Raw genomic sequence first — 21,825 nt, 5'->3', positions numbered from 1 at the left:
AGGAGTATTCAATTTTTTTATCTGACTGCTTCAAAGAGGCTCTGTAATACTGCTTTCACATTGCAAAAACCTGCTTTCAACCCGATTTTCTAAACGTGTCTTAAAACTGGTCAAAAGCCAGTTAAACCCCTTTCATATTGCATGATGTAAAGGTATATTGCAGTTTAAATACCGTTTTGTACCTTTCAGATTCAACCCGTTTCACCCATAGAAAGCCATACAATGTCATTTTAAATGTTTTTTTCCTGCTTGTGGGCGGGGATCAAGTGTGGTTATCATTTGTAGCAAATACCGTTTCTGAGCTGTTCAGACTGCAGGGAAAACGGCTCAGAAACGTGTAGGATCCTGCTTTTAACACGTGTCAAAATACCGGTTTTCTGTAACCGGTAAATTGACAATGTAGCTTTCACATTGCAGCTGGAACCGTTTTAAAGCACTAAAAAAACGGCAATATACCGTGTTACAGCTGCAATGTGAAAGGGGTATTATACACATGGATTCCCCAGAGTTGATTCACTATTGTAACCGTGTGGCAACAATATATCTTTGATGAAATATAAATAATGTTACAATTTAGGTGGAGACTAGTAGTAGGTCTCTGGCTGCCAGTCAAAAGTAAATGTCAACTAGCGATATGTTAATTAAAAAATTCAACAGGAAGTTTAAATGATGTGTCAATAATAACCCTCAAATAATTATTAATTCAAAAAAAGAGACTTGTAATTGGAGGGAGAGAATACACAGCAAGTGAGTGGAATTATCCTGTATTAATGCTGGCGAACCGTGAATGCAAACAGTTAACACTATTTATGTATCAACCTTCTCAAATTAATATTCTGCCCAGATCGCTTTGTCAATGCGCACTTGATAAATGTGCCCCTTAATATTTGCGTTAAACACAGAAAACAGGTGTTTTCGGTAATTAGGCACAAATATACATGGTACATGGGCCCATAACTGTGGTTCCAGGCTTCACATTTTACATATTGGTAAATCAGGCAACATCCTCCATAGAAACCTATGGGGGTTCTGGCTGTGTTTGGCAATGGGGATAGCTTGGAGCACCACAGCAGAGTTATCATGTATGATTATATGCAGTGGAGGCATCCAGCAAAGTAATGTACACACACACACACACACACACACACCTAATATTGTGATCATTATTTTTACATGATGGAAGTATGACCAGTTATGACAAGTATGCTATCAGCTATTCCTTGATAGCATTTTATAAAAGGTTTGCAAAATATATTTTTAGATAAAACTGTAGAGAAAAGACATATATAACTTGACATTACACAAAAAATGCATACATTGGTGAAATAAGAAATAAAGAAAAACGCCGTTTTTTTCTCCCTGAAAATAAAGAGAGGCGATTACAGGAGTACAACCGCACACAAGCTGCATGAGCGCAGAGCAAAGCAAACCCCGCCCGGGTTACTGTACCACGTGATGTAAAACCCCCTCCCCTCCGCTCCCCTCCGCTCCCCTCCCCCTGTCCTTTCCTCATTGAAGCTCGTTCGTGTTCACGTTTACACTTTACACACGTTTTGTAGGTTATTTATTATCTAGTCCTATTCAAGCCTGGCCGAGAACAGCATGAACTGGGTGACAGATAGACTATCAGCCGCTGCAGCCCGGGGGGACGTGGCGACTGCCAGGAAGATATTGGAGAATGGAGCCGACCCAAATGCCATCAATTCCTGGGGCAGGACCGCGATTCAGGTACAGGATGAAGGCGGAGGGCACCAGTGATTTATCAACAGGGGGAAAAGCAGAGCCATGGGGGCTGGGGCGAGGAGAGAGCGAGACACCGTGCGAGACCAGTGACATTAGACATGTGGCAGAGTGACAGGGCTCCTCGCCTATCTTTACCGCAGCCTATTCACATGTTCTTATAATTTCCATCACTAATAGAATTACAGAACATGTACTTACGTTTTGTATAATCCATTACAAGTCATAGAGCAATCAGGCAACAGTATAACCCATAACAATCCTAATATACAGCACAGATAATATCAACTATACAGGTAGTAGTAATACAGTGCAGATATACAGAGTGTAGTGTCTATTTAGATAAGACGGAATAAGACGTTAGAAGGACAACAAGGAGGGTCATGTCATGTTATCCACATACATGTTTTTTATTGGGGGGGGGGATTAATTATCTTTTTTGCTGATAATTACATTTCTGTTATTGTGGGATGTGAGGAAGGGATACTGGTGCGAGCCGCCTTGGTACTGTACTTGGTTCTACTTACTAAGCCTGGAGACATGTGTCTATCTATCTATCTATCTATCCATCCATCGATCTCAATACACACACACACATTTATATATTTACCAATTTTTTGCTGGATAAACAGTCATTTGCAGGCGATACTCATACATTTTAAGGATCCTTGGAATGTTCTGTGGAGGGAAAGCAGAAGATACTTTCATTATCTGCTGCAGTCCCACCATTTCATAGTTTTGCTACATAGGCAGATGGAGGGGGGGGGGGGGGGAATTCCAGCTCCCCAAAAACCCCCATTCTCTTGGACTCAAGTGACTCAAATTATGACAACAATAACAATGGTATATAATCAAATCGGATCGTGGATAGTATCTTAAAGCAAATCTGATTTGCATACAAGTCTGACTATATAGTGCAGATCTGCACTATATAGTCAAGGCAGACAAGACTTTCTGCCTTGCGATACGTGAACGCGCATCGGAATCGCAAGGGTTAAAACCCTTGCGATCTGCATCCGATTCCGATCCGATGTTGACTATATCGTCAACATCGGAAGGCAAAAAGTACTGTGTGTACACACTATTACTGTATAATGAGATGGGAGAATGTGAGCTTAGAAAGTGTAGTACTGGTTCAACTATATTTCTGTATTTATTTATTACAGCATGTTTAACCTTTTCCTGACCATTCATTTATATTAATTAAACGTTTGATACAGCCTATATGACCATATACAGTGTTAGATAGTAATAAGACCAATGTTACATTAATGTACAGGGTCATTACTAGGTTTATCTACCGCTCTACCAGACTCCTGCACTTATGGGGCATACACACTGAGGGGTAGATGTATGAAGCAGTGATAAGGGAGGAGAAGTGATACAGTGCCTGGTAATTTATCACCGGCCAATCAGCTCCTATTTAAACCCAGGCTGTAACTTAACAGTCAGAAGCTGATTGCCAAGTGATAAAGTACCAGGCACTTTATCACTGCTTCATAAATCTACCCCTCAGCGACTAAAGCCCTATTTCTAGTGATCTGACCAGATCACCTATACCCCTTTTACATCGCCGCAAAAACCCAGGTCAGTGGCGGTGTAAATGGGTCACCCCGTGTCCCTTTACACGGGACTTCTACCCAGGTTCTGACCTGGGTTGAACACGGCTAGGACCTGGGTAGAGGGCAGTGTAAATGGGTACGCTGGGTCATCCGACCCGGCTTCCATTTACATCAATGGGGGAAGCCCAACCTCCGGACCGCAGCATCCGCTGGTTGGGCTGAGGGGTGCACACAGCCTCCACTGCTGTCTGCTGTACTCTGAAGACAGCAGCGGAGGAGGTGAATGGATGCCTGTGTTCGGCATCCATTCACCTCCCAGGTGAGGTCTGCACAGGGGCAGGGGGGCAGCCCAGCAGCTTACCTCAGTGCTGGGCTTGCCCCCAGCGCAGCGGTCTGGGCCTATCGGCTGTGATAGTCACTTGGGGATGATGTCATCTTGAGCGGCGGCTCAGGAACCACCTGTGCTGGGTGGGGGAGCGCCAGTGTAAAAGTTAACAAATGCCAGGTTGAAGCTGGGTCCAAAAACACGAGTGCAACCTGACGTTTTGGTGTAAAAGGGGTATTAATGAAAGATTAATGATACACTCCTTGTGTATGGCCTCCTGAAATGGCGCATCCCTTTCCCCTGACTAGATATATACTGCATGCCATGACAGATTGCTCAGCACACATCGCTGTGTATTCTGTATGCATTCTGTATGTATGTATTCTGTATACACACACGCACACACATATATATACACACACATATATATAGAAACATAGAATTTGACGGCAGATAAGAACCACTTGGCCCATCTAGTCTGCCCCTTTTTTTAAACATGTTACCTCAAACCATATTTGATCCTTATTTTTTTGTAAGGATATCAATATGCCTATTCCAAGCATGTTTAAATTGTACTACTGTATTTGCGTCTACCCCCTCTGATGGTAGGCTATTCCACTTATCTACTACTCTTTCTGTGAAAAAATTCTTCCTCACAATTCCCCTGAATCTTCCTTCCTCTAGTTTCAGTGCATGTCCTCGTGTTCTGCTGCTCCTCTTCCTGTGAAGAATGTCTTCCACCTGTACCTTGTTAAAACCCTTGATATATTTGAAAGTTTCTATCATGTCCCCCCTTTCCCTTCTCTGCTCTAAAGTATACATATTAAGATATTTTAGTCTTTAAATGACACATATATGTGTATATATATATATATGCGAGGGGGGGATGGCGGCACTCCAAGCTCCTTGGTAGGGTATAACGTTGAAATTCAATAATGCGGTGCCCGTCCTATATCAGCGCTGGGCTGACAATATGCACGGGGAGGGGTTGCGGCGGCACTCGCAAGAAAAAGAAACCACACCAGGCGGATAACTTCACCAACGTTTCGAGGCTGGTTGCCTCTTTATCAAGGTGTTCACAAAACTTCAAACAAGTGTACAAGTGCAAAATCAACAGTTTAAATACCTGATCCGGTCCTGTCGGAGCTCACGGCGCGGTCCAGCGTCTCCGGCGTCTAACGATGACGTCACGCGAGTTGCGTCTCGGCCGGGAGCCCGAGGGGCGGATACCACATCTATTGGAAAAGCAAACAAAGAAAAATACATAAAATTTATAGACAGTAAAAAGTCTGTTAATTGTACTAGTGCTGTGCTGTAATACGAGTGTTATATAAACACAATCTAGTGATGAATGAGCGAGGCCAACTTGCTACTAGCGTAGCCAATATGGCGGCGCATTTAAAGTGACAGTGCTTCTAATAATAAGACATAAAAAACATGAAAAACTGCACAGTGACACAGTACAAAAATTACATAAAACAAGCAATTAAAAATCAACTGACACGTCTGAACAATTCTATCCACGGGAGTGGAAACAGAACCATTGTGTGAAAACTATGACTGTAGGGCATCATTCTCTATAGAGAAACTATCTAGATACCTACTGAAACCTGACATGTCAACATGGGGAGTGCCGTGGGAATAGAGATGGCTAATCTAGAATGCTACCTGTGCGAAAATAGAATAACCTTTACAAAAAATGGGATAAGCCCGCCTGTTCGTTTAGACCCCTGGGTGCCAGGGTGTCCAGCCTATATATCCAGCGGCTTTCCAGCTGCAGGAGCCGCAAAGATCTGTCCCCCCCTCTGGATAGTGGGGGGACATGATCAATGATGTGGTACCTTAGGGTATTCAAATTGTGCCGGGCTTCTGCAAAGTGCCTAGCGACCGGTTGATCGCTATGGCCCGATGCAATGGCGGCTTTAATGGCCGAAACGTGGGCTGTGGCCCTCTCCTTAAACGTGCGGTCAGTCTTCCCCACATAGTGAAGGCCATAGGGACAACTGATTAAATAGGTGACAAATTTGGTGTTGCATCCCACTCTATGTTTAATTTTAAACTTTTTCCCTGAATAGGGGTGATGGAACGAGTCCCCAGGGATCATGTGGCCACAGGTGATGCATCCACAGCATCTGTAGCACCCTAATTTGGGGGTACCCAAAAAGGTGGGGGCTTTGGGAAGGGGGAATGTAACATCATTGCGCACCAAGTAGTCCTTCAAATTCTTCCCTCGTGTGTATGAATTCATGACCCTTTTATTGCGCAGCGCTGGAAGGCTGGTGTCTGATGTCAAAATGGGCCAGTGGGAATTCACCACCTTTTTGATTTGTTGGCTGGCTGGATTAAATTTGTTAACCCAAATGATTTTATCATCCATTTGGCGTTCTTCGGTTCTGGGGGCCAAGGCCTCATCCCTGGTCATATCAAGGACCCTCTTTTTGGTGGCTTCTAATTCACTACTTAAGTAACCCCTCTCCGCAAATTTGCTACACATTTTAGTGAGAGAATCTATAAGATCTTCTTGTTTGCTACAGATGCGGCGAGCCCGCAGCATCTGTGAAAAAGGGAGTCCTTTTTTGAGGGGTGTGGGGTGAAAGCTATTGGCCAAAAGGGTGTTGTTCCTGTCTGTCGGTTTGGTGTAGAGGGTGGTCACAATGGTCCCGGCTCGGATGCTGATGTCAACATCAAGATACTGTACAGACTCTTTGCTCAGTACGTAAGTTAATTTTACCGGGGAATCAGATGCATTGTGATTCAAAATGAGATTCTCCAGAATACCTTGATCACCTGACCAAAATATCAGGAGATCATCTATGTATCTGAGATATACCACTAGATGGTCTTTAACTTGTTCATTTTTAGTGAACAGCTGCTGTTCCACACCAAACATATAAGAGTTAGCGAACGATGGGGCCACTGAGGACCCCATCGCACACCCTCTTAACTGCAGGAAGAATTTCCCATTGAACCGGAAATAATTCCGCTTCAGCGTAAGTTCCAACAATTCCATGAAAAACGAGATGGGAGGGCCTCTGTATTTTTCACTGTTGGAAATCAATGATCTGACTGCATCTAGACCTGCCTGGTGAGGAATGATGGTATACAGGCTAGATACATCCACAGTGGCCATTATACAATCAGGTGGTAATTCAGGAATAGCTAACAACCTCTGTAACAGCGTGTTAGTGTCCTTTAAAAAAGAGCTATCATTTTGTACACACGGTTGAAGGAAATAGTCCAAATAAATGGAGATGGCCTGGTACAGAGAGCCCCGGGCAGAGATGATAGGTCTGCCCGGGGGTTTCTGTGCGTTCTTGTGCACCTTTGGAATAGAATACATAATGGGCACAATGGGGAACCTGACGGTGAGGGCTTCCCTAGTGTCGGCATCGATGGTGCCGTCGGCCACTGCTCTATTCAGTATAGTGTCCAATTCTTTTTTATACCCGACAGTCGGGTCTTGAGGTAGCAAACTATAAGTTGCCATGTCTTGTAAATGAGAATTCAGTTCCTGGACGTAATCTGCTGTATCCATGATGACTGTGCCCCCGCCTTTGTCGGCAGGGCGAATGACAATAGAATGGTCATTGCTTAGTTTTTTTAAAGCTGACCATTCACTCTTAGAGAGATTCGACCTGGCAGGAGGAGGATGATTAAGTGTAGCTCCAATGTCCTGCTCAATAAGTCGAGCAAAAGTTTTTAAAGATGGATTAAAAGTTTGTGGCTCAAACTTGGATTTCTTTTTCAACGCCGCAGGAAATGAAGGAAGCGTTGCAAGGGTGGTCGATTCTGCTGGTTTAGACTGAAAGAATTCCCTCAGCTTAAGCTGGCGATTAAGTTTGAACTGTTCTACTTTAACCATAAAGGGGTCAGTTTTGGTAGTAGGTGACTCATGAGTCCTGCAAATAGTTCAGTAAGTCAATTAGTTCACTGATCATACAGATCCCTGATCTAATCTCTGACTATACAGCATTAATAAGTCTGTACAGTACCTCTGAGCTCCATGATGACTCATGAGTCCTGCAAATAGTTCAGTAAGTCAATTAGTTCACTGATCATACAGATCCCTGATCTAATCTCTGACTATACAGCATTAATAAGTCTGTACAGTACCTCTGAGCTCCATGTGTGGCACTGCTGTGCTCAGGCATATGTATTGTGTGTATGAAGCAGAACTATGCTGCCATGCTTTCTTCCCCCAGTCACAAGCTACATTTCCTATCAGCCAAAGACACAGTGCTGTGTGCTGTATGTTATATACTGTAGCTCTGTTTACCCACAAGACAAAGAGGGGTAATGTATGAACCTTCATAATACAGCTTCTGTCACATCTTAGTCTGTGCAAGATAAATGACACAAACTGACTGGTTCCTTTGCAAACTCTCTACTTTATCTCTCTCTAAGGTCAGTTACATTGGGGCAAAGGGACATGTTTATTTCTAATTACTGTATTTTAAAAGCAGGAAAAATTGACATTAAATTACTCTGAATTTTGGTATTTGGGTATTTTACTCGCATAATATTATGGAAGTTAAATAGTAACCACAATGGGATTAATATTGCAGAGGAACAATAAACATGTCACTATAAGGGTGCTGCTGGATAACTTACTGCTTTTGTAAAATAATCTGATTTATTGAACATATCTGATATATATATATATATATGATTCTTACAAGACTATAACACCTACAATCAGCTAGTATTACAAATGCCTGCTCTGTGTGTAATAATCTAGTCTAGTTCATCTAGATCCATGCACTCCTCTGAGTCTCTAAGTCAGGGAGTGAATAATGAACTAAATGAACTAGATGAACTAATCTTTTGATCTAATCTTTTGAGTGAACTAGATCATAATGATCTAGTCACAAAAATGAACTAGATTTCCCATCACTAATATGAATTCCAGATGCATGATTGAAAATGTAGTATCAATAAAGGGCAGTGCAATCGAGTTCGCATTTAACCAATAAAAATGTGAATGGTTTGTCAGGGTTCTCCTAAATAAATACCAATCTTCATCTGAATAATGAGAACAACCATGTGTGCCAATGAGCAAGGCTCCTAGAATAATATCGATACTTTGTTGATCTACAGTTCTAATAGAACAGAAATCCTCAAGTGAAAGGAAACAGTTGCTACATTTAAATGATGAACTGTAACAAATGACTTGTTAAACCAGTTATATTACCAGTGACATTCTGTAGCACAGCTGCCAATACTGACACCTACGAGATGTGTAACTTTGTGAAATGATCCCAGTCCTAGAGCATATGTATTTAGGAAATTGACGATAACAGTCTGTACCAACTTTTTAGCGGCTAATTGCAGACTGACTATTTATGGTAGGCGCATTTATATACACTGACAGATATCCAATAGATTAGGTATGTGTCTGTGTATTTGACATATGCACCACTGTCAGCATATACGCAAAAATAAGGGTAATCATATAGCTATGTCTGTGACATCAAATGACCAATGTGGATGCAAATCTGTATTTTACCTCAATACAGCAGTGAGGTCGATATGTGGAACCTGTCAGCACAATAGGAATAGCAGTGATTACTGCAGATGTACAATTGGTTCCAAATTATCCATCCGAGTTATAGCCTCCACATAAATGAGTACATTGTATAACATAGAAAATAATTGAATAATAAATATAAAACAATATGGGAACCTGACTGCGTAACATGAATAGCAATGATTGCTAATAACAGATGTACGCTTGGTTCTAAAGCTGAGGTGCAGTCTATGAATAACCAAACATATTGTATCATATACCAAATACTTATTTTACTGGCATATTATTCAAAATCCCCTATTCCTTCGGGGCAACTGAGGATTTCTACATCGGTCTGCTCAGGGTTTATTTAATGAGAAAGCGGCAGTGCAGACATTCATTTATGAAGATAAGGTGTTATCGTATAGTATTGGTAACCATTTGGAGTAATATAAGATAGAACTTTTATTAAATAGTGTTAAAATCACCTTACCAGTGAATATAATAATGTTTATAAAGTGAGATATTTTATTGAAAATTCGTAGCCCGCTGATTTTGCAGCAACCATATTTTCTGTATTAATTAATAATTGTATTATTAATTACTATCCGTCTTTTGCTCATCATTCATATATATGTATATTGATCTCAGGTGGTATACTTGGTCAATGTTATAATATTGATAATTTACTGGATGGAGTATAGAGGAGAATTATCAGAACGTTTGGACTGTCACTATTGAGCCTTATTCACTACATTTCTCTCACCAAAGTGTAGAAATCCTCAGTTGCCCGAAGGGATGGGGATTTTGAATAATATGCCAGTAAAATAAGTATTTGGTATATGATACAATATGTTTGGTTATTCATAGACGGATGTGGGACCATTTGTAGACAACAAGTAGATAGGCAGCCATTAGGTCGACACCATTAGTTCGACAACTCAATAGGTCGACATGCTTTTAGGTCGACATGTCATTAGGTCGACATGTCATTAAGTTGACATACCATTAGGTCAACATGTCATTAGGTCGACATGTCATTAGGTCGACATGTCATTAGGTCGACACTGCCATTAGGTCGACAGTGTCTAGGTCGACAGTCAAACGGTCGACATGGTTTTTTTCACTGTTTTTTGGGCGAAATGTCGACATGGACACAGTTTGAAGTGAACCGCAGCCCCTCGCATCGCTCGCTTCGCTCGCAATGCTTCGGGCACGGTGCCTCGCTGCGCTCGGCACACTATTTTATTCTCCCACCACGCCTAGTGGATAGTAGGGCATGAAATACCGCCTGTCGGCACATGTCGGCTCAAAAAACAGTGAAAAAAACCATGTCGACCTTTTGACTGTCGACCTAATGGCAGTGTCGACCTAATGGCAGTGTCGACCTAATGACATGTCGACCTAATGGTATGTCGACCTAATGACATGTCGACCTAATGGTATGTCAACCTAAAAGCATGTCGACCTATTGAGTTGTCGAACTAATGGTGTCCACCTAATGGCTGTCTATCTACTTGTTGTCTACAAATAGTCCGGATACCGATTAGACCACCTGGATACTATCTAGATACAAAGTACTGGCAGACAAAAATAACATATTTTTTATTCTTTATAGTGGTACTGTTTATCTGATACATTGTTACACTTTATGAAGAAACTTAATTGGCAGTATACATTGCCTCATATTACTCAGCAGGGAGTCAGGGATTTTTTTTTTATCTCATTCAGAACAACACCCTCCAATATTGTGTACATATTTGTATATATCTAATGTTTTGTTTGTCATTATATGTGTGTATTAGTATGCCTATTTTAAAATAATAAAAGCTAAGTCTTAAATAAAAAACAACTATATACGGGGTTCTTTTCCCATTCACTCACTGATAGTACTTATTCCAATTTATGTATAGTCCTACAGTACACATCAACAATAATCCTATTACTAACATCATTTAATTTTTAAGAGTGCCCCAACAAAAATAGAGTCTTTCCTTCTTCTTCACAATCCTATTGACTGTCAACCTAGACACTGTCGATCTATATACTGTATACCAACAATTGTACTGGATTATCCCAATGTGGTGATACAGTTCCAGAAGAGATGGTGATAAAAGGCAGGAATTTGGTTGGCACCAATTAATAACTACAATTTAGTAGATATTGTTATAATATCAGACTAATGTTGACCATAATATGTATGTTCTAAGTGACAATAAATGCAAAGATAATGGTGTAAGATTCACTTTTATTCCATTATAGTCAGCAGGAATACTCCAGACAGTATTTACCCTGCAAAGAAATAAAATAACTCCCCCATGCTGATCACTGTCTGTGACAAACCGCTTAGCACACATCACTGGTGCAGCCATGTGTGCTGAGCGATCTGCGCTGAGCAATCTGAGTGATGCTAGCTAGCTCAGCACAAAGCTTCTGTCACTACGTGTGTAGGCCCCATTACTCTCTATACACGTGGGTGTGGTATGCGCCTCCAACAGTGGGGATCCCGATAGTAGTATCCTGCGACAGGGGGCTCGCTGCGCTTGCCATGCTGCGAGCCCGGAGGTTTGCAACACTCGCCACAGGTTCTATTCTCCCTCTATGGGGGTCGTGGACCCACACAAGGGAAAATAGCCCCTGTGAGTCTGGATCCCCCTGTCGGAGTGCCGGCAGTCGGGACCCCGACATCGGGATACTGACTGTCGGGATCCCCACTGTCAGAGCGTCATCCGGCACCCATGCACGTTCCATCTGCCCCACCTGCATTATACACTCAGACCAGCTCGCTAGGATGAGTATATTTCAGAGCCTAGCGAGCAGATTCGCACCACCCTCCTACATCGTCCGGATCCCCTTGCTACACTGCAAGTGGATGTTTACGCTTACATGCGCCCACACAGACGAGAAATCACTGTATGGTTGCTCACCATCAGGATTCTCACTGTGCTACTATGCTCCCATTGGCCACATTAGCACAGTGGCTAGTGACTGCTCTCTCCAAACACATGACCAAGGCACCAACGAAAGCACTATCTGTGGAGCTTGTACTTGGGTTTCATCAGCCAATCAAAAAGCTAATTTCTTACTATGTTTATTCACTTTTAATTGGACTGACACAGATACGGATAAAGGTTTGTAGCATATCATGTTGACTGTGAGCTTCACTGGAGGACAGATTAATATTGATGATCCAAATATACTTTCTGTAAAGTGCTGAGCAACATATTACCACTATGTAAATAAAAGATAGAAAAAATAAACCTTGCTAAACAAGTTACACTGCAACGGATCCAAACTGGGCATTGTCAATCCTAAGGACTCTGCATTTTAATCTGACTTTGGCTGTCAGCACTGTGCATAAATGCTGGACTGCGAGCACAAGGACTGGAAGATGGCATTTCAAATTTGGCACTGGCCATGAGCCAATAACAGCTCACAAACCAGCAGCCAATCAGAAGTGACCCCTGAGGGTGCTCCCGATTGGCTGCTGTGATTAACTGAAGATAGGTGCCATTTTTGAGATGCCACTGCTGACTCTCAATGTCCGGTTGCCAGAGCCAGCTTGCACAGCCCCCCATAGCCAGATTGTCTTGTAGAGTCTGTCCCACAGATGACACCTCCCACCTAGGGCCACACTGCTGCAGTTTTCCACAAGGCAACTTAGGTGCCTGCCTAGGTCCCAGCAGATCCCAAGAGGCCCCATAAAGAATTCCTCACAATCCAAAATGTTCCCAGTGGAGCATTGCATGACATCACGACATCACATAGACGTGCCCGCACTTACAGAAATATAATTGTACAGGGCCCCAAGAATTCTGTTGCCAGCCCTGCCTAGCACAGGAGATATATGGCATTTATTCCCTCCTACTATATTGTAAGCTCCTCCGAGCAGGGCCCTCTTCCCTCCTGTTGTCAAAGCCCTCTTCTCTACACATTTCACTCACAGCTCTCCCATACTCAAACACTCATTAGTCTACATACTCATCTCCATCTTTGGCCATCAGCCCCTAGTAACACATTGCTCAAGTCCTCACTACTGACATTTAACCTGTAATGTGTATTGAACTGTGGCATTCATTTTACCTGTACCCATAAGCATTGGGTCTGTACCCCATAGGCTACATTGTTCTACCACCATCTCAGAGTGGTGGTAGCCTTGGGGCCCACTGTGATCCTGCCCGATGTTGATACATGGAGCAGGTATCAGAGATTCCTGCTGCGGTCCCTTTGTGATACATTCCAGGGATACTTAATATATGCAGTTAACCACCCAAAACAGGTGTTTTCAGGGAATTAGCCACAAATATTACATGGTAAATGGACCCCTTACTGTGATGGTTCCGGGGGAACCCTCTGTCCGCCTGTGGTGCGGTGTGTAGTCAATAAGCTGCAATGGGCTACCGCCATTTTAAGCCTCATTCCACATATTGGTAAATCAGACAAAATCACATCCCTATAGAAACTTATGGGGATTGAGGCTGTGTTTGGCAATGGGGGATAGCAGGGGGTATAGGATATAGCCGGTGCTGTCTCTCATTAAGACATGGGGAGGATAGGGGGTATTTAATATTTGCATCTAATTTCTGAAATGGGTGTTTTCGTGGATAAAGCTACAAATACATGCTTACCTTTACCTGGCCTTCATGAGTGAGATTGCTTATGGGCTTGGAGCACCACAGCAGAGTTATTATCATGTATGTTTATATGCAGTGGATGCACCTAGCAAAGTAATGTACACACACACACACACACACACACAGTACTAATATTGTGATCATCTTGCTTACATCATGGAATTATGGCCAATATAAATTCCTTGATAGCATTATTAAAGGATTCCCCAAATATATTTTAGATAAAACTGTAAAGAAAAGACATTTATAATTCGACTTCATACAAAAAAGCATACATTGGGGAAATAAGCAGAAATGAAAAAACACATTTATCCTTCTTGAAAATAAAGATGAGAGAAAACAGGAAGCATGCGCAGTGTTTGTGCAATCCCATTGGTCCGCCCTCTTATATCTCATGGTGCGTGTGGTCACGGTCACTCTGCTTCCAAGACACACTCTGAAGTAAACGCTAATCTAATGCTGCAGACAAGTTCATTGTAAAGTACCAGCCAGGCCTGTCACGCTGCTCGTTCCCACTCGTGTTTCACACAAGTTCATTAAGCCTGAGTGGCAGCATGCACAGGGTGACAGATAGACTATCAGACGCTGCAGCCCTGGGGGACGTGGGGACTGCCAGGGATCTTTTGAAGAACGGAGCCGACCCAAATGCCCTCAATTCCCGGGGCAGGACCGCGATTCAGGTACAGGATAAGGGCGGAGGGCACCAGTGATTTATCAACAGGGCACCAGTGATTTATCAATTTATCAACGTGTGTGTGTGTGTGTGTGTGTGTGTGTGTGTGTGTGTGTGTGTGTGTGTGTGTGTGTGTGTGTGTGTGTGTGTGTGTGTGTGTGTGTGTGTGTGTGTGTCGGGGGTGGGAGGGGATGGTAAGGTAATGGAGACACCTGGCGGGTGACATTGGACGTGTGGCAGCCGTATGAATCCTATTGTATAGTACAGATAATATCAGCTTACTGCTATACACTGCAGATGTAATGTACAGAGGTTGTGTCTAATTAGAGAAGACAGGATAAGTGGTTAGAAGGACTACAAGGAGGGTTATGTTATCCTCATACATTTTTTTTGGGGGGGGGAGGGGGGGGGGCTGAGGAGTAATTATCTATTTGGCTAATAATTACTTTTTATTGTGAGATGTGAGGGATGCTGACGTGGTCCGCCTTGCTTCTGTTTTTGGGTCTACTTACGATGAACAGATTTTTTCAGGAGGTACCCACAAATATTAAGGATCCAAGGTCTTCAGTGTGACAGCAGCAGGTGCATACCCAGCTACAGCTTCCCAAAAGGATCTAAATGTATTCAAATGTTTTTATAGGCATTATATGTATTTATGTGGTTTTTAATACATTTTATATATACAACTCATATATAACAATTTATATAGATCACTATAAAGCCTAGGTTAACATTTTAATACGTTTAGACAGTTTTGGGCAGTCGGAGCTTGACATAACCTCACCACTTATTTCAGGATTCTACAGTGACAGAAGGGAAAATTCCCCTCATTCCCTGGATTTTCTTTATGTGCCACCGGTCTGAAATGGCATTATGTAAAGTCACATTTTATTGGCCAGTTTAACATTTTGGTGTTTGTTGAATAGTTAAAACATTAAACCATAATAGAAATCAATGAATTGATCACTACTGTGCCAATGTCAGTGAGATGGGAATGAACAGAGAAGATAATTGTGTTATCTGCTCTCGTTACCTTTTTGCTGAATAGTGGGATTATGTTAAAAATATGGAAACCCATATTTAATGAGAACTAAACATCCCGAATAAAGCTGTTATTGACATCTATAGGTTAACAAAATATCCTTAGCCCAGGGGTTCCCAAACATTTTTGAATCACAGTGCCCTAGAGTATAACAGTTGATTTTGTGGCACCCCTAAGTGACAAAGGTCCACATTAGGATCGAAATTTAGTATTCAGTCTGTAAAGTCTTTGAATTAATTCGCTCTTTGGCACAATTGGGGAGTACCCCAAATATTTTTTCTATATTATTGGATTTGTTTCCTTTGTAGTGAGCACCAAACGGCTGACCCATGGAGTGTATAAAGGTGCGGACTTTCTTGGATAATTATATATATATATATATATATATATATATATATATATATTCACACACACACACACACACACACACATATATATATATATATATATACACACACACACACACACACACACACACATATATGTACATATGAATTCCAGCAGCATTAAAATCCGGGTAACAGCCGTGTTGATCACACCGGCAGTGTGAACACGGGAGGAAAGGCAGCACAATCGAATTGGCATTTGAGCAATAAAAATGTGAATGGTTTGCCAGGCGTTCTCCTACGTAAATACCAATCTCCATCTGAATAAGAACAACCAAATGTGCCAATGGGCAGGGCTCCTGGAACAATATCGACACATTGTTGATCTACAGTTCTAAAAGAACAGAAATCCTGAAGTGAAAGGAAACAGTTGCTACATTTAAATGTAACAAATGACTTACTGACAACTACGAGATGTGTAACTCTGTGAAATGATCCCAGTCCTAGGGCATATGGATTTAGGAAATTGAGATTAGCAGTCTGTACCAACTTTTTAGCTGCTAATTACAGGCCGTACAGATTATTAATGGTAGGCGCATTTATATACACTGACAGATATCTAATAGATTAGATAGGTGTCTGTGTATTTGACATATGCACCACTGTCAGGAGAGGACCGTAATAAAGCCCAGTCTTGTACTGCAGATACGCAAACCATACAATAAGGGTAATCATATAGCTATGTCTGTGACATCAAATGACCAATGTGGATGCACATCTGTATTTTACCTCAATACAGCAGTGAGGTCGATATGTGGAACCTGTCAGCACAATAGCAATAGCAGTGATTACTGCAGATGTACAATTGGTTCCAAATTATCCATCCGAGTTATAGCCTCCAGATAAATGAGTACATTGTATAACATAGAAAATAATTGAATAATAAATATAAAACAATATGGGAACCTGACAGCGTAACAAGAATAGCAATGATTGCTAATAACAGATGTACGCTTGGTTCTAAAGCTGAGGTGCAGTCTATGAATAACCAAACATATTGTATCATATACCAAATACTTATTTTACTGGCATAGTCTCCAAAATCCCCCATCCCTTCGGGGCAACTGAGGATTTCTACACTTTGGTGAGAGAAATGTAGTGAATAAGGCTCAATAGTGACAGACCAAACGTTCTGATAATTCTCCTCTATACTCCATCCAGTAAATTATCAATATTATAACATTGACCAAGTATACCACCTGAGATCAATATACATATATATGAATGATGAGCAAAAGACGGATATTAATTAATAATACAATTATTAATTAATACAGAAAATATTGTTGCTGCAAAAGTGCATAAGAAACACATCGGGCTACGAATTTTCAATCAAATACCTCACTTTATAAACATTATTATATTCACTGGTAAGGTGATTTTAACGCTATTTAACAAAAGTTCTATGTTACATTACTCCAAATGCGCAAACAAGAGACAATCTTTTCTTAATTTCCGTTTTATGATTATGTCTCCGGCAAAGCCCTGTATGGGAGTACCCACTAGTACAGAAGTACTGTCTCCTTCCCTCATCCCATAGTCTCATCAAAGAGCGAGAGATATACAGATGTACAGACACACGCACATACGGTTTCTGTTAAATAAAACGGCTTATTGCGGATTATTGGATAAAACACATCTTTGCTATTGCAAATCAGTTTTTATAGGCAGTACATTTTTTTTTTTAAATGAAAAAATTCAAAATAAATTGTAGTAAAGGAAAGTAGAAAAGCAAATTCATTTTTAATGCTTAATACATAAGGAAACTAAGCTGATTATGTGACCATAAAAAATAAAAAAAAATATATATATACACACACACACACAAACACACACACACAAACACACACACACACACACACACACACACACAAACAATGAAGGTGGCATATGCACAATAGAATGGTAACTTAAAGTGTTTGCCACCTGAAAATATTACATATGTTTTATGCCATTTATCCATCACATACATGCTTTTTTGACATGGGCAAGGTAGACAGTCAAAAGGTCGACATGTGGTTTTTCATTTTTTTTATCCTGAATGTCGACACAGTCATCATGGACACTGAAAACATGCACAGCGTCCCCTCGCATGGCTCAGTGCACCGTGTCCCCTCACATTTGGCAGCATTTACCATGCTTTGGGCACCGTGCCTCGCTGCTCTCACCATTATTATTTATTTACAGTTTCTTATATAGCGCAGCATATTCCATTGCGCTTTACAATTGTAGACAGTGATAAAACAAACTGGGTAACAACAGACAGACTTGGAGGTAGGAGAGCCCTGCTGCAAGCTTACAATCTATAGGGACACAGGAGGGAAACATGAGGACAGGCACCAGTAATAGCATAGCAGTCCCACCAAGTTACAGGTCCAGAAGGGAAGCTATATAATACATAAGTGCCTCAGAGGGTTATGCGTGTAGAACTTAAATATGATAGGCTTGCCTGAAGAGGTGAGTTTTCAGGGAACACTTGAAAGTTTGGAGGCTAGTGGAGAGTCTTATTGTGCATGGAAGGGAGCAGCCCAAGGAAAGTGCTGTAATAGTGAATGGGAGCTAGTGATCCGTGCAGAAGAGAGATGCAAATCTTGCTCAGAGCGGAGTGGCTGAGATGGGAGATATTTTGTGATAAGTATAGAGATATATGGTGGTGCATTATGGTTCATAGCTTTATATGCTAGTAGAAGTGTTTCATATTGAATATGGTAAACTACAGTAAACCATGCTTTGGGCACCGTGCCTCGCTGCGCTCACCATGCTTCGGACACCATGCCTCGCTACGCTCAGTACACTATTATATTCTCCAACCATGCCATAGTGGCTGGTAGGGCATGAAATACCTCCTGCCGGCATATGTCGGCTAAAAGAAAAAGTGAAAAAACCCATGTTGACCTTTTGACTGTCGACCTAATGTGCCTGTCGACCTAACCCAATGACGATATTTGTTCATGTAGACCTTCCCATTGTCGACCTGGTGGCCCTATTCCACCATAGTCCAACACATTGGGCCAGATTCAGTAAAGCACAAGATTAAGTAACTGTGTATCTGGAACACACTACGTTGCAATGCAAGGGAAGCGAATGATTGTATATTGTTTCTGTGCAGAGTAAATATTGGCTGCTTCTGTAAGTAGCCATAGCTTTATTTTTACACTGCAATTCAGATTTCACAAAATCTAGTTTATCTGCACATGTTACATCTGCCCCACCTGCAGAGCACTAGTTGCTTAATTTATTTAATCTGAATCAGGCCCATTTCTTAAATCAAGTATGATTAATATTGTGTGAAGGTTTTTGAAGATCTGTCTTGAAGTCCTGGTGAATTTAAATAGAGTTTTCAAGAGTTCCCTAAAAACTTACGAGAACGCGGCCTTACATAAGGCTCATACTGTAATCTTGATAAGCTTTCCTATCCAAGCACATTCACTCTGTACAATCCAAATATGTTCTCACAAATGTTCTCTTTCTTCACTTACCCAACTTCCTGACCCTGGGATAATGTTGATATGTGACCATATCATACAGCCCACCAAAAACCTTTGCAATCTGGTAGACCATTATCACTTTTTGTGTGTCAATGCCAATTTCCCTACAGAGTGTAAGCTTACGAGCATGGCCTCCCTACCTCTAGCTGTTGGTTTACCACTGGTGCTTCCAATTTAAAGTGCAATGGAATTTACTGAACTACATTAGAAACTATTAATAAATAAATAATAACCAAGCTGTGCATTATGTATTAACCACTGAATACCTAACTGTCTTACAACAATTAATATTATATTGTTTCTCAAATTAAGGTGACGACGATGGGCAGCCCAGAAATGATAGAACTTCTGCTGCATTATTCTGCAGACCCCAACTTGAGAGATCCTGATACAGGGAGGACCCCAGCTCATGATGCAGCACGTGAAGGATTCATGGATACTCTGATGGTGTTGCTGAAAGGGAATGCACATATTCACATACCAGATAAATGGGGGGATCTGCCAATGGACCTGGCCTCTGATCAAATGGTTGCTGACCTACAATTAAGGGGCATTCTGTCTTCTGCAAAACATCTCATAATGCAAGACACAATGGGAGAGATGCATAAAATTCATGACCATGCTACTTAAATGAATGATAAATGTTTGGTCGGTATGGACAATGTAATGGTTAGCATTACTACCTCACTGAGTTCATGGAATCTATTCCCACCATGGCCCTAACTGTGTGAAATTTGTATATTCTCCCCGTGCTTGCGTGGGTTTCCTCCGGATACTCCGGTTTCCTCACACAATCAAAAAATATACTGGTTGGTTAATTGGCTCCCAACATTCTCTACGTTCTCCAGCATTTGTACTTCATATGTGTCTTTCTCCAGGTTTGGTACATAGCGTTAACAGTTATTAGGTCTACATTGTCTAGGATGGCCCCCAAAAGTCATGGAGCATGGAAAAAGATTGACAGAAGGAAAAGGTCAACATGGAAATTATACCCCTTTCACATTGCAGCTGTAACACGGTATATTGCCGTTTTTTTAGTGCTTTAAAACGGTTCCAGCTGCAATGTGAAAGCTACATTGTCAATTTACCGGTTACAGAAAACCGGTATTTTGACACGTGTTAAAAGCAGGATCCTACACATTTCTGAGCTGTTTTCCCTGCAGTCTGAACAGCTCAGAAACGGTATTTGCTATAAATGATAACCACACTTGATCCCCGCCCACAAGCAGGAAAAAAACATTTAAAATGACATTGTATGGCTTTCTATGGGTGAAACGAGTTGAATCTGAAAGGTACAAAACGGTATTTAAATTGCAATATACCTTTACATCATGCAATATGAAAGGGGTTTAACTGGCTTTTGACCAGTTTTAAGACACGTTTAGAAAAACGGGTTGAAAGCAGGTTTTTGCAATGTGAAAGGGGTATTAGTCTACTTCATCCCCTCGCGTGGCTCGCTTCTCTCATCATGATTCAGACAAGGTGCTTCGCTCCTCTACCACTTTTGCCATAACTCAAATAAAAAAACAATATCGACTGTATGTTGTGTCGATCATTATAATGTAAATCGTTTAACTATGTATGTATGTATGTGCATGACATGTATGTAATAAAAAGCCCTTGTGTGGCTCTAAAACGTCAATATTGTTATACATGTCATTTCAATAAACTGTTTGATTATTTTAATTGGATTAGTGCTGCTTCTTTATTTGCAAATATATATGTTTAAACCCATCCTGCCTGCAGGTTTGACGACCACTTGCCTCGCATTGTTGCATACATTGCCTCTGGTATTACGGTGTATACTGGCTTGGGTGCATCCCAAGTGACGGGCTACCCACCGTCACTTTAACTACATAGTTACCGCTTCCTAGACATGATGCCATCATTTGTGAGTGTATAAGGGGCAGGGGGCGGGACAAAATGCTGTTACGTATATACACCCATCTGAGACCTGATGCTGAACTTGTACCAAGTAGTGTCTCTCCTGCTCCTGAGATGCGGTCGCCAGGTCAACAATAAAAAAGTGCGACAGCCAATAGGTCGACCACTATTGTTTGACAGGCCATAGGTCGACAAATAAAAAGGTTAAACGGTTGACAAAATGAATATGTCAAAGTTAAAATGGTCAAAATGAAAAAGGTCTTTGTTAACATGCGTCCACATGGTCTACTTGGATAGTAACATACAAAAAACTGATGTTGACCCTTTTCAGGTCGACATACACTCACAAATCATGGCATGATGTCTAAGAGGAGGTAAATATGTAGTAAAAGTTACTGGGGCTTGGGTGCGTGGCCATGGCAGCGCGGGAGTGAGCAGGTGAGAGTGTGAGCTCCCTGGCATGAATACGACAGCACCTCTAACCACGGCCATCCCGAGCCCAGATCCCCCGCAGCGGATGTGTGTGCAGCCCGGCAGGCAGCAGTCAGTGGTCGCGGCTGAAACTTCCAGCACTGCAGTGGGGGC

At 41.6% G+C, this 21,825-nt stretch overlaps 1 protein-coding gene and 1 long non-coding RNA gene across 2 annotated transcripts in view; one reads left to right on the top strand and one right to left on the bottom strand.

Moving 5' to 3' along the window:
* Positions 1-21,825, bottom strand: part of LOC146075689 (uncharacterized) — a 76,720-nt gene that overhangs the window by 9,264 nt on the left and 45,631 nt on the right. The window lies entirely within an intron of this gene.
* Positions 1,603-20,908, top strand: LOC146028698 (cyclin-dependent kinase 4 inhibitor B-like). Its single transcript, XM_083158320.1, has 3 exons — positions 1,603-1,728; positions 14,250-14,447; positions 19,669-20,908. The coding sequence occupies exons 1-3, from the start codon at positions 1,603-1,605 to the stop codon at positions 19,984-19,986; spliced, it is 642 nt and encodes a 213-aa protein (XP_083014446.1). The 3' UTR covers positions 19,987-20,908.

This window comes from Crinia signifera, chromosome 1 (assembly GCF_055691185.1).
Source record: "Crinia signifera chromosome 1, ASM5569118v1, whole genome shotgun sequence".
NCBI classification, from domain to species: Eukaryota; Metazoa; Chordata; class Amphibia; order Anura; family Myobatrachidae; genus Crinia; species Crinia signifera.
This window is presented reverse-complemented; position numbering and strand designations above follow the sequence as displayed.

What these genes read in the sequence shown, in the direction of transcription:
- LOC146028698 (XM_083158320.1), top strand. Translation starts at nt 1,603, where the DNA reads ATGAACTGGGTGACAGATAGACTATCAGCCGCTGCAGCCCGGGGGGAC. An exon ending in GGGGCAGGACCGCGATTCAG is followed by an intron (nt 1,729 to 14,249) that starts GTACAGGATGAA and finishes TTCATTGTAAAG; the next exon opens with TACCAGCCAGGCCTGTCACG. An exon ending in GGGGCAGGACCGCGATTCAG is followed by an intron (nt 14,448 to 19,668) that starts GTACAGGATAAG and finishes TCTCAAATTAAG; the next exon opens with GTGACGACGATGGGCAGCCC.